At 47.0% G+C, this 13,085-nt stretch overlaps 1 protein-coding gene and 1 long non-coding RNA gene across 2 annotated transcripts; one reads left to right on the top strand and one right to left on the bottom strand.

Annotated features, from left to right (window-relative positions):
- Positions 1-2,952: 2,952 nt before the first annotated feature.
- Positions 2,953-8,328, bottom strand: TRIB1 (tribbles pseudokinase 1). The gene is made up of 3 exons (XM_053960602.1): positions 7,927-8,328; positions 7,237-7,529; positions 2,953-5,194 (listed from the first exon to the last, which is right to left on the bottom strand). The coding sequence occupies exons 1-3, from the start codon at positions 8,230-8,232 to the stop codon at positions 4,726-4,728; spliced, it is 1,068 nt and encodes a 355-aa protein (XP_053816577.1). The 5' UTR covers positions 8,233-8,328; the 3' UTR covers positions 2,953-4,725.
- LOC128797756 (uncharacterized) lies at positions 7,929-12,347 on the top strand. Its single transcript, XR_008434235.1, has 3 exons — positions 7,929-8,004; positions 9,140-9,251; positions 11,849-12,347. It is a non-coding gene; the product is annotated as an uncharacterized LOC128797756 (long non-coding RNA).
- Positions 12,348-13,085: the final 738 nt, after the last annotated feature.

Raw genomic sequence — 13,085 nt, 5'->3', positions numbered from 1 at the left:
TGGTCCTCTGGGCAGTGCTTGCTGTTGTTAGAAACATGATTGCTTCATACAGTTATGTTAATGTTTGCGTTTGACAGAATGTAATTGATACTTCGGCTGCTCCAGTTTCAAAGCCAAATTAGGAAATGAAGTGCTGCACATTAGCTTGTTTAGCTGGTTAAATACTGTAAATAAATACATGCAGAGCAATGAAAACTAATGAGTTTTCTTTAAGGCATTTTCTAAATAGCTGGCTTCACAAAAAGAAGAAAAAGATGCTGCTGTGAACTTATATCCTGAAGGATTTCTCATTTTGCTGCAACAAAAGTTGATCCTGTCTGAAATCTGGACTCTGGATTTCACTTGGAGAACAGGATTTTGCAAGTTATGGAGGCATCATGGCAAGAACTGTTGCAAATTTCACGGTACTTTTATCAACAATACTTCTGTGACATTGCATTTAACAAAGCCATTTTTTTTTCAAGGGATTAATTCAGACCGTGGTTATTTGTCAAGTTATTCTTCTCAATGCTCACTTCTTTGTAAGAAGTATTTGTGCTGCTAAATATGTGCATTGCCATAAGGCTGAATGTTAGGCTTTTTTCCCTGACAGAATGCAACAGCATGAAAAAAGTAGGGAAAAAAAATTGGTTTTCTATAGAGAGATAATCTGTTGAGAATTGCTTGACAGAGTGCACTCAGCACTGCTGGAATAATAAGTATTTCTTAAGTTATCTGTCAGGCCTGCCCTCAGTGCATTAAGGGAGAGCTAGAGGAGAGTATTGCATTGGCATTGTGATCCAGCCAAGGGCAACAAATTTTCCTCTTGTACATCTATAAAATAACCCTGTTCTTTCACCCCTTTGCTTTCATAAATACTACATTGATGCAGAAGTGTCTTTGCCTAACTTGAAGGTGTTCTACTAAAATCAGTGCATTGTTTAGCACAGATAGAGCTGAACCTCAATCAGTCTTTTTTGACTGCAAATAACCTCAGCAAGTATCACCTCCTTGGCAGAGATGTTGACCTTAAACCTGAGCTTGCTGAGCTGGCTGTTTTACCTGGCACTTTCAGAGGAAGCTGGTTTACAAATTCTGCTGTGCTACTTCAAAAGAAAATTATTGAACTAGTGCCTAAAATGCAGCTGAAGTATTGAGAGTTGATAAAAATACATGCTTAGGATGTAAGATCTATCCTGACTGGGAAGGTGGTTCAATGCTGGCTTAGGACGGAGACCAGGATGTTGTGAAAAAACTCAATTTTTCCTGTGTTTTTAGCAACAACAGAGGACTGAAGTCTCACAGCACCTTTCAGAGAGGGCAATTTCAAGGTGAAAATGGTGACCAGGTCTACAAAATACCTAAGAGATTCATGTGGTCCTCAGCCAAAAGGACCATTTAAAAATAGACAAACTATGACTCTCTCAAAAAGAAATGTGTGCATTGCATAAATCAAAGTTCTCACACCCACCATCAAAGTTTAATCACTTAATATGCTGGTTCTTTCAACACGTTCTGAAACTTTGTATACAATAATACAAACGATGGGGTAACGAAGCAATAGCAATTTATTCTGCTGTACAAACGGATGTTGCATTATAATCCCTAAAGCAATACAGAGGCTGTTTGCAGATGTTACTACAATTTGGCATTTATTTTAATTGCTCTGCAGCACAGCTCATGTGAAACAAAGTCATGGGATGGCCTACATGTTCACCTACTAAGGGTGACTTAACTGCAAGGAGGAGAAAAAAGTGTTTTGAAAGTTTTCGAGGTTTCACTAAAATACAAACCTCCTGCAGCTGTTTTGAAAGGCTGCATCAGGGCTTCTGTCCAAGCCTGAAAGCATGGTAGGGCAGGGGGTAATTTAATCAGCCAGGCTATGCAGCACACATATTTTTACAAGTCTTGCAAGAATGACATCAGTAAAGTAACTTGAGATATTTTAGTGTCTGACATTCACTCAGCAAGTGCTAAGAAAATATGCTTACTGCACAGATCACTGGCTTCTCAGAGTGGGAGTCAAGGTAACTCATGAAAGTCAGTGCACTTTGCTTTATCATTGACCAGGTCCCTATTCTCTCCTTTTCATTTTCCGCTCCCCTTCTAAAAGTAAAATTGTTTTTAAAGTTGCTCCTGCTCAAGGAGCTGCCTAGAAGCAGTTGCTCCACTAAACAGATTTCAAGCAAAAGGACAAAGTTAAACATGAGGCAAAGTATAAATAAAAATCAAGACTCTCTTCCTCCTCCTTTCCACTTGTGAGCGATGATCTCACCACTCCGGGTGGATTGCAAGGGTGGCTTGATCTCTTTCAGGAAAACACATTCTCTAACCTTGATACTGCAGCTATTTATACTTCTCTCTTCTCACCACAAAGAAAAGCAGCTCTAATAATCTTTCCCTTCATTTTAATGAGAGCACCGTGCTGCCTCCCAGCAGCAGGGTCAAGCCTCTGCCCACGAGCTCTAGCTCCCTGTAACACCACTGCTCTTGGTTAGTGCTGCTCCTTCTGGCTGCTCACTTTTAGACATCTGAGATCGGATTTTCCACTGGCTGAAGCATCACATTGCCAGGCACACAGGTGCAGGATGACAGCTCTGCTGTGCCACAGCATCTTCTGTTCACAGGGCACAGAAGGAAAAAAAATGCATGGGCTGAAAGGCAAGAGGGTTTCTAAAATTCAGAGGCACAGCTGTAACTCCTCTCCCCCTTGTTTATCCCATTTCACATAACCCTGGGGACATCCCAAGCCCTTTCCACCTCACAAGAGTCAAGATCCATTGCCTGTCCCCACTCTCCCTGGGGATTCAATCCCAGGCTGAGTTGAGGGAGTTCAGGCTAAGGCATGATGGAATGCATATATAGACCATAGAGGAGCTGATAGTCTCTGAGGCCAAACCCCATTTTTTCAGATTAAACCAGACATACTGAGCTGCATTCCTCTTGAGACACCACAAGAATTGGGGACAAACATTATGAAACCAAGTTTATTAAAACTTTCTACAAGTCAGACTTTATCATCCAGGTTTCCACAGACATATACATATGTACAAATTTGACATAGTGTTTTTAGCTTTTCTGGCAGAATTTTCTACCAATATATACAAATGTACTGTTTTTCATAGAAGGGTTAAACTGTATCACAGATACAAATGTCAAGCAATCATGAGAGGTTTAGTGCAATGGAGAGCTGGAGCGCTCTGGTCTTAATGCTCATGATTCTGTCAAGTTAGTATTGCCAACAATAATTCACATTAAACTGTTCTTCGACACCTCTTATTAGGACAAAGTACAAGAAAACAAGAAAACAAAACCCCAAACAGCAAGGTATGTAGAAAGTACACAGTCCATGAGGTATACATGGTATTCTTGCAATGCGTGGTGGGACTGCAGCTTGCCAGGGTTAACCCTTAAAATGACTTCACTTGAACTGGGTGGTGTTGGGAACATGCATCACCCACCTCACAGCCATTTCAGAAGCCACACTCTTGCCTAAGGTGAATGGACATCTCTGCATAAACCACTGGACACATGTGAAACGAAGCAGAAATTTTAGGCAGGACTAAGCTTTACTTACCCCTAACCCAGGAAGCTAATGATTCTGATATATTCGTTATTCACACATAATGGAAAGACTATGAATAATCATGCAAAATAAAAACAAAACAAAAATTTTAAAATTTAAAACAAAAAAAAGCAGGGGAGGCTGGAGGCAAACAGCATACCTGAATAATCAACTAAGGGTGTGCAGAGATTTAACTCTTAAGACTAACTTTTTGGGAGGTGGAGGACAAAAGAGGAGGTGATGTGGTATTTTTAAGTCGAGCCGGTTGAAAAACATGGCCATGTTTACAGGTACTGTACAAGACACCCTTAATCCTTTCCCAGGGGAAGGTGCCCCAGCCGATAGTGTTACGATTTGGTAAACGGATACATTTTGGCACTCGGAGCTAATGAGACCTGCTACTTGACAAGCTCGCTGAGGGCATAAAGTTATATAGGCTACACTGTGGTAACACGAGGCTTAAGTCTATTTAAAATGCTTTCCTGGACAGCTAATTGAATCAAAAGGGATCCAGCTGGGAGAGCCACTGGTTTCTGCTTCAGAAAGAACCACAGAAGTGATTTGTCTTACGGGTGGATCTAGGAGCTTCACGTCTCTGAAAGCAGGATCAGCTGGAGGAGCAGCAGAGCTGACCGTGGTGGGTGAAGACCTCCTTCCCTCATTAATGTGTGCTTACAGTCAGAGAGCTGCTTTGTGAGCTGGCTGCTGGGGCACATCGAGTCAATTCCCCTTTTAATCATATCTGTCAGATTTGTTCAGGTAGAGGTGTGCCATGTGCCCCTCTGCCCCTACACATTGTGGCCAGGGCTCCACACCTCTGCAGCCGCTGCAGGAAAGCAGAAGGAGCTCCCTTTCCATCCCACACCTTGCCAGACATAAGACTCTGTAGCCAAGATGCGACCAGTTACACCGGAGGAGGATGCAGAAGGCAGAAGAGCCAGACAGTTCCCACAAGGCTGCACAGGTCCTCCGGGGCTGGCGGGACCAACCAGCAGAGCAAGAGGATGGAATTCTGAGTACACTTAGGGAGTGGAGACCTCCAGGATGGCATTCACTTAGACAAGGTCACTTTTCTGACCATACTGGCACTTTAAGATGCTGTTGAGTTTGCAGACGTGGAAAAATGAAACCCTACGGAGATGCCGGAGGTAAGAACTGATGAGGTTTTTGATATTACGGGGTTAGCAGAAGAAGGAGCTAATATCATCACAGTCTCCATGATATTCTGGGACAATCTGATCTGAAATCCCTGTCTCCTGGTCTGTATATCCAGGCTCCAAGACTGCCTCGAACCAAGGGTGAAGCAAGATCTCTGGAGCAGTGAGTCTTTCAGAAGGCTCCCGCCGCAGGAGGCTGCGGATGAGGCAGCGGGCTTTGGGGGAGACATGGTCAGGAATACAGAACTGTCCACGCCGGATTTTGGAAAACAGAGTGCTAGGGTCCGAGTCATGGAAGGGATAGCGTCCCACCAGCAGGGTATAGAGCATCACTCCTAAACTCCACACATCGGCCGATTTTCCAGAATAAGTCCCTGTTGTGTTTAGGATCTCAGGACTGACATACGCCGGGCAGCCGTGCTTGTCTGAGAGCGCATCGTCTTCACCTTTGATGATGTGTGTGTCTTCCAGGCTCTCTAGACGCAGCTGAGTCCTAGGGAGGGCAGGAGAGGAAGCCACAGGTGAGAAATAGCAACACACAGTCGTGAGCAAGCTCAGCAAACCCCTGCCATGGCCCCATTCTCTCTTGCATTGGCACTGAGAAAGGAAACACCTCAACTTGCAGCAGAGAAGTTACCCAGACGCCTGGGAATGTGTAATGGAAGTGCTGCTGTGTGCACCAGGCCAGCATTCAGTGACGCTCATGTTTTTTTATTAACTGGAGATTTAAACAACACAGAGGACTCTTGAGGAACACCAAGTCACCACTACCCACGCAGGTTGCAGTGCCACTGCAGGGGGTTAATTGGTGACAAGGCACTTTACAGGCACTGTGTGCCGTTCAGGCTTTGAGCAAACAGCATCCAGCTGTGCAATTTCACAAACCACAAAGCCCAGCTCCCCTCTGCACTGGTGAGGATCATTGCCTTTCCTAAGCTTTTTAATTTTTTTTCCCTTTTAGTTTGTAATTTATTCTTTTTGCCTTTTGGAGCATATCACCACACCCACCATCTCCAGGTAGAGATGGGTCTACCCCAGCCTCCTATTTTGGAGGGTAAGGGGAGCTCCCATTGGCAGGGAAGCCATCAGCCAGCCCTGGAAGGGCTCTGCACTGCCTGGCAGCCTGCTGGGGTGTAGATGTGTTGGCTTCAGCCTGTCCTCAGCCTGACCTCGGCAAATACCCATCGGTTCTGCAAACGGAAAATATGACTCAACGAGAACCGTGGGCCCGGGATTGGCTGTGGGAGCCCTGAAACTGCACCTGTGTGAGAGCCCGCGTCGCCTGCCATTGCTTAACCCTCTTCTTGCCAAATGTGATGCACATGACATCGCCTGTGCAACACGTTATTTCCAAATGAGCGAGACTGTGTGCAACGTAACATTTCAACAAATGTTTCATCTTCTTACGGGAGGGAAAAGCTGCAATAGTTCCTTCAAAGGAATAGCTTTCTTTATGTGTCAACATATGGTTGTTTCAGAGGGGCAGTGCTGGTTAATTTTCTTATCACATTCATAAAAGAAATCCTGAAGAATCATTAGCCCAGTTTAACAAAACAAAAAAAAAAATCCCTTTTCTTTTGCATCAGTAATATCACCTTACATTTTTATGATATTAAGCACAACTCCATTACAGCTTTTACTTAGTCTTTTAACATTCCTTGGGATAAGCAGCTAGTCAAGAGTCAGTTTTGCTGTATTTCTGACTCTGCCACATGTGATGAAGCACTGCAAGAGCACAGAGCACTGCAAACACTCCAGAGGAAGACTGAATTATTTCCCTAATCTAAATTTAACAACTAGATTCTGTGATCTCCTCTATGAACCTAGGCTTTAGGCTAAGTTTTACTAAAGTGATTTTATTTGATGCAGGATTCCTAAAGCATTATTTAACCATGTCCCACCTTCCCTCCTGTGTGTGCCCATGATCCATGGGCACAGGGGGCATGGGAAGCACAGCAGTGGAAGTGGGATAAAAGCCTCGAAGGGCTCAGCAGCATCACTCTCATCAGCAGAGTGGTTCAGCAAGGAGACCCTTCCCAAGTGCTGGGGCTCCACCGTGGGTCACAAAGCAACTCTCCCGAGGAGGGACCAGAGCTCCAGCTCTTCACATCTCCTGCTCCCCCAGCCGGGCTGCTTCCTCCTCCCGGCACAACACCTCAGCCTCCCCCCTCTCCCTCTCTGCCTTTTATTCATTTGACACTGAATGAGTGGCACACATGACATCTTCTGGCGCTAACGAGCATCTGAACTATCATCCCTTTGTCTACCAGCGGGTTTCAGTGAACTTCTGCTGAATGAGAGGAAGCTCCCGGCGAGCTTCCTCCCTTTCATCAGTCAAGATCTAACTAAGAGGGAGTGCGCACCGGTTAAATCCGTGACCTACTACACACACGTGATGAGGACCTACTCGGATTGCTCGCAGGTGATGCCCGGCTGACGGGGCTGTTTCCACTCCCTGGGACGCTTTTTGTGTCTCTGGATGTGGCATTCCTCCCTCCCCACTCACCCCAGGGCTGGCTGCTGACAGCCACTTACCTTTCTTCATTAGAGAAGACAAATTTCCTGAGCTTGAGGTCACCAAGTACGATGGCTGACTGGTGGCAGTGAGCTACAGCAGAGACAATCTGCTTGAACAGCCGGGCAGCCTCCTCTTCCCTCAGCCTCTTGCAGCTCCTCACATAGGAGTGCATGTCCCCAAAGTCCTTTTCAAAGAACACATAGGCCTTGGTGTCCCCGAGAATGACTTCGACAACCCCGGTGATGTTTCTGTGTGACGGCAGCTGAATGTAAGGTCGGATCTTGTCCTGGTAGTGTTTGAGGGGGAACACCTATATAAAGGAAATTAAACCCAAATTCATTCTCAAGGGCGTTGAAAGCTGCAGCTCGCGTAGCAACTCTCCCCAAACAATGACGAGGGAGCTGGAGGGGAGCCAGGGCTCGGCAAGACCGGCAGAAGCGGCTACCGAGACCCTTCCTGTTCGTTGTAAATTGAAAGGCTGGGGGGGAAACGAAAACAAACCACCGTTCCCACAGCCTTTGGGGGGAAGGCGCTCCGAGGTAAGTCGGAGTCCCGGCTCACTCGCCGGGCGTGCAAACGCCGCCGGGGGCTGGCCGGGCGTTCCCAGCCGGGGAGCAGCGGGAAGGATGTTCGGCAGGGCTGTCCCCGGGCCGGGCGCTCGGGCGCGCCGGCAGGACCCGCTCCCCACCCGCGCGGCTCCCGCTCACCTTGCAGCGCAGCTCCCGGCCCGAGCTGACGCTCAGCGCCCTGGACACCTGCTCCCGCTCGGCCAGCGGCAGCAGCAGGTAGGAGGCGATCAGGCTGGGACCCGCCGCGCCGCCGCCGCCGGCGGGAGAAGCGGGGGCACACGGCGACCCGGGAGCGCTCAGGCAGTCCGGGGGGCCGCATTCGGCGAGCCGAGGGCACTTGGCGGCCGGCGCTTCCTCGGCAGGGCCGTCGTGCAGGGGCTGGAAGCGCTTGGCCGGGGCGCTGCGGCAGCGGGCGGCCGGCAGCAGGGACGCGGGGCGGCTCATGGGGGGAGCGGAGCGGGCGCGGAGCTACAGGCGGGCGCTGCGCGCTGGGCGCATCCCTTCGCTCTCCCCGCCGAAACCTCGGGCTGTGTCCACCATCTGCTGCCGAGTCCGCGCTAAAGTAGTTGGAGGCTTTAAAAAAAAAAAATTTAAAAAAAAAAAAGGTGATTCTCCTCCTCCTCCCGGCCCTGACGCACGAGAAATGGGAGGAGGGAGGCTGGGACACGCCTGCTCCGCTCCGCCCGCTGCTCTCCGCGCCCCGGCCCTGTTCGCGTAGCCGGGCGGGGCGGCGGGGGACTCGCCGCGGGACTTGTCGGGGCCGGGCGGGGCGGCAGGGACCCCCCTTTGACCTTAAATAATTGTGTCGAGAAAGCGACACCTTCCTTTCCAGGATCTTCTCGTCCATACCATTGCAGGTTCCCAGCCCCAGTTCTTACTTTTCACTAATCACTAAATAACCATCCCTCACCCCAAGGTTTGCATCACAACGCTGTTGTATGAGCAAAAGCGTTTAATCATAAGCGTAGACGTAACGTGCACCATCAGAAATACTTGGCACTGGGTGTTTCCCATGTTAAAACTTTATCTGCTGTCCGAAAAAGGAATAGCTCAGAGAGCAGGCAGCAGCCAGCAGCTGAAGTGACCTGTGAGGAGCAGACTGAGAGGAGCTCCACAAGGCTCAATAGTGTGGCTTTAAAGCAGTAGTAAATAGGATTACAGCTGGGACTGGTAGTAAATGGGGAAAAAAAAAAAAAAAAAAAAAAAGGCAGACAGCTGTAGTTTTGACAAGAATGCTTCAGAAGGAAACTCTCCAGTTTTCTCTTTCTATATACTTCTATATATGCAAATTTTCTGTAATTTAGTGCTGAAACTTCATGTTAACACAGGGACCCTGCCTTTTGTTTTTCAGTAGGATCAACTCCTATTCTGTTTTGGTTTCCCCAACCCGGGTCTGTACAAGAGGCAGAGAGGGCCGAGGATGGGCCTCCCCAGCTCTGAAGCCCGTGATGCCACACGTGCAGGTATTTGCTCAGATTCCTGATAGATAACTGCACAGCAAACCCATGCATGCCTTCAGCTACTTCTAGTGTATTTTAAGAAACACATGAAACTCTTGTGCAGGATGACTCATAGCATAGCAGTCCCATTAATGCATTTAAACATAAAACGCATATGCCATAAAGGGATATCCCAGGGCCTGCATTTCTTTCTTTTTTTTTCCCCCAGAAATAAAATTCCGTTAATGCCTGCAGATTGTTTCTAAGTGATTCACCACAACTCTCAAAGCACACTATTTTATCTAGTGCCTCTTATAGGTAAAACACATGCAAGTATCTATCAGACCTTTTGTTTTACTTTTCCCTTCCTGGAAGTTTAATGATTGGAATGCTGCTGCTGGGTGACTTTAACTGGTAGGATGCCACATGTGTGGGCTGCTTCCTACATTTGAGACAGCACAAGGTGCGGGGTGGGGGGGAAAGGTATCAGTACCTTTGGGGACAGGGGAAGGGTGCAGACAAAAACAAATGGGTGCAGACAAAACAGCAATGGACCTGCATAAAGGTCTCATGAGCATTCATAGTGTGTACCAGTGTCCCCTGTAGCTCTCTCAGAGCTGGGATGCAGTGTGAGCAAGAATGAAGGTGTCAGTGTCCTCACCCTCCCAAAGCTCCCCCTCTCTCAGCTCCTGTCCCTGCTGAGGAGAAGTGCCATACCAAGGATCTACTGCATACACTGTCGGAAGCTGCATCCTTCATCTGCCCAGCCTCTCATCCATTTAAAACCTCTAGGTCTACCCCATGGGGACACAGTGGCACCTGAGCATAGTGCTTGGTTCAAGCTACTGGCAGCCAAATGGGGGATGGCACCCACTGGTCTCGAGGAAGGGGAAAAAGCACCTCTTGTCATCCTGGCTCCTCCAAAAACACCTGGCATGTGAAGAGAGCAGAGGTACACACAGTATTGTACCTCACAGTCCTACCACATTCTCCTGGTGCCTGGGCAGCCTTTTCTCACAGGGATTCCAGCAATTTCATGCTCTGCATGTGTGTCCCTGCTAACTGGAGCCCTAAAACTTAGTGTGCAGTCTCCAAAGGCCAAGAAAAGATAAGCCCTGGGGCATTCATCCCAGAAGCACTGGTGGGTGCCCTCTTCTAGCTGACTGTATAGACTAAACTACAGTTGACTGTAGTTTAGTCTGAGACAAACCAAAGCTTAAATCTCCCAGGTCTTTGCAAAATGGGTGAAGTTCTTGACAGAAGGAAACCTTGGTTGCTTCTTTTAAAATACCTGGCATGCTGCCAGGTACTCAAAGCCTTAATGCCATAGCTAAGCACATAGTAGCAATTATTACTCTAGTTAGTCTTGTTTTGGGTACAGAACATAGGAAAAGGTCCACATCCATCCCCACCAATCCCACCAATTCATTTCAAGATGCAGAGCAGAGAAGTGCTTCCCACTTTGGCTTTTCTGGTTTTTCTAATTTTGGCCAATCCCCAAAATGAAAAAAAAAAAAAAAAAAAAAAAAAAAAAAAGAAAGAAAAAGAAAAAGCCAAGAAGGATGCTCTTTCTCAAAGGGCTGAAACTTGTCCTCCTTGCCCATCTCTACCAGTGCTTGCACGCAGCCCTGGTATGGTTAGGAACCAGTGCTGAGAACAGGAGGAATTTAGGAAGAGATTTGTGATAAACTGTTGCAACATTTCAGTATTATAAGATTTTTGCAGAAAATGGAGCTACCGCACTTGACATAGCCAGCCTTGTGTTTGTTGCCATCACACCACTGGCTTTTAAGCATGCAGGCTTATCTCCTGCATTAGTCTCCTCCTGAAATCAAAAGCTATCTTTTGGGGTCTTCCTTCTATTCCCTGCACAAGCCTTCATCATTCCATCTCCTCCTTCCCCAAAAAAGACTTTTCAGACTCTACTTGCTTAGCAAGTGTGATGAATACTGTCATGGTAATTCCCAGTTGTGCCTGTGGTGAATTTGAGCCTGAATGGCTTTATAGCCCTTCAAAGTGAACCAGAGCAATGTTACAAATCTCCAGTGGACAGCACTGAAAATCATTGTGGAGCACAGATCTGTGCACAATTACAGACCTAATGCTGGGATAAAACATTGACTCTGTGGATGAGTCCTGCTATCCAAGTGCCAGAAAAAATCAACTGCTGTGAGCCAGCAGAATACAAGGAACCATCACTCAGCCCTGGTGTTCCAAAGGGACTTGGTACCTGTGAGGTGGGCAGGGATGACCTTTGGAAGTACAGTTCAGTAGTCTTCATGCTTGGCAAAGGACAACAGCATGCAACAGGCACCTTCCCAATACTACCAAAGTCTGAGGAGCTCTCAGTCAAAGGACATTGCAAAATCGTTACAAAAAGTAGATCCTGCCTTGGAAAAGGCCAGTCAAAGCAAGCAGGACTGCTTGCTGTCTCCTCACTTCCTGGAGTCCCAGCTGCTAGGCAAGGATCTGAGACTGCAGCAGGAGAAAGAGCCTGTGGGGTGTGTATCACAGAATGGGCACGTCCTAGCAGAGGGAAGGGTCTTGCCCAGCACAGATTTGCCAGAACTGTGGCAAGGTGAATATTGCTCTTCATATATTTTTTCTCTTTTTTGAAACAGACAAGCAGCTTAGTGCATCTGTGAGATGAAGACTGAAGAATCCAGAATTCCTGGTGCTCAGGCATTGATACTCCCATTCCTGTTATTTTATTTAAGGCAATTTTTGTTACATGGTTTTCAAGCACCTACCTGCCTTGTCCTCAGTCAGTGCTTACACTCACCTGAGCAGCTGCTTTTCCTTAGATGCTCATAAAATTATCACTGTTGCTCCAGTTCTCTGACCCTTTATCTCTATAACTAGAGCAGCCAGAGGCAATGAGAATTGTGTAACCATCTCCCCACTACCCAAGTGCTTGGGACAGGTCTGGTAACTTTGATAGTATGTCTCATGGGACACACAGAATAAATCTCTATTAGATTAGGGCACTTATAAATAAACTGGCTGCTTGCTACAGAAAGAAAATAAAAAGGTCTTTATTTTAGTTACCAGATGAGAGAGGCAAGGAACACAAATATTTTGGCTAATATTAAACTATTGGTAAAGGATTTAAAATCAATACCTTTTGTTGTAGTGTGTTTTGTTTAAAATTCATGTCTGCCCTGTTTTCCTCCTTAATCCCCTCCTCTCCCGAGCTGCCAATCTTCCCAAGGTCTTCCCTCCATTCCAAGTTGTCAGTCCTCCCTTTCTCCACCCCTTTCTCCAGAATGTTCCTTGTCAATCCTCCCTATCCCTACCCTTCCTTCCAGAGTTTTCCCTGTCTATTTTGTTATACTGGACACCCTATTTGTTACTTTGTGTTATTCCACTCCCCTACTTCTCCTGATAGGTTTATAATAGTTTAGTCCTACCTTAAACCACTTCCCAGCTTTACCCTCATTGGTTAATATTCCTGCACCCCCCCCTCCTGAGTTACTGTATAAAACTTCTCTTCACCTCCCCGAGCCTTGTCTTGGGGCTCCATCTTGCCCATCCGATAAATACACTCTGGTTTCCCCCAAGACCCGTGTCTTCGTTATCTGTCCCTGCGCCGAACCTGCCGATAGCTGGCATTGCAGAGCTCGCAGGGGGATGGTCGTGCCCCTGCACTCGCCGTCCAGCACGCCCTGTGACGGTGCACTGCGACAACCTTAATTTTAAAAGTTATCTCAAGCCATGTAATGAAAATTAAACTACTGCTGGATTGAAAGCCAAAAATTTAAAAACAGCATGTCATCTATAATCTAATGGTGTACAGAATTACCCTGCACAGATGGGCTCAAAGAGTAGTCGTATGGCCAGGTGATAAAGAAGTAAAAG

Source organism: Vidua chalybeata, chromosome 1, assembly GCF_026979565.1.
Source record: "Vidua chalybeata isolate OUT-0048 chromosome 1, bVidCha1 merged haplotype, whole genome shotgun sequence".
NCBI lineage: Eukaryota > Metazoa > Chordata > Aves > Passeriformes > Viduidae > Vidua > Vidua chalybeata.
Note: the sequence above shows the minus strand (reverse complement) of the source record. Positions and strands in the feature narration are given on the sequence as shown.

Bases quoted from the DNA above. Each gene is read 5' to 3' on its own strand.
- TRIB1 (XM_053960602.1), bottom strand. From the start codon at position 8,232: ATGAGCCGCCCCGCGTCCCTGCTGCCGGCCGCCCGCTGCCGCAGCGCC. The intron at 7,530-7,926 runs GTGAGCGGGAGC...TCCTTTATATAG, and splicing joins GCCGGGAGCTGCGCTGCAAG to GTGTTCCCCCTCAAACACTA. The intron at 5,195-7,236 runs GTAAGTGGCTGT...TGCCCTCCCTAG, and splicing joins GTCTTCTCTAATGAAGAAAG to GACTCAGCTGCGTCTAGAGA.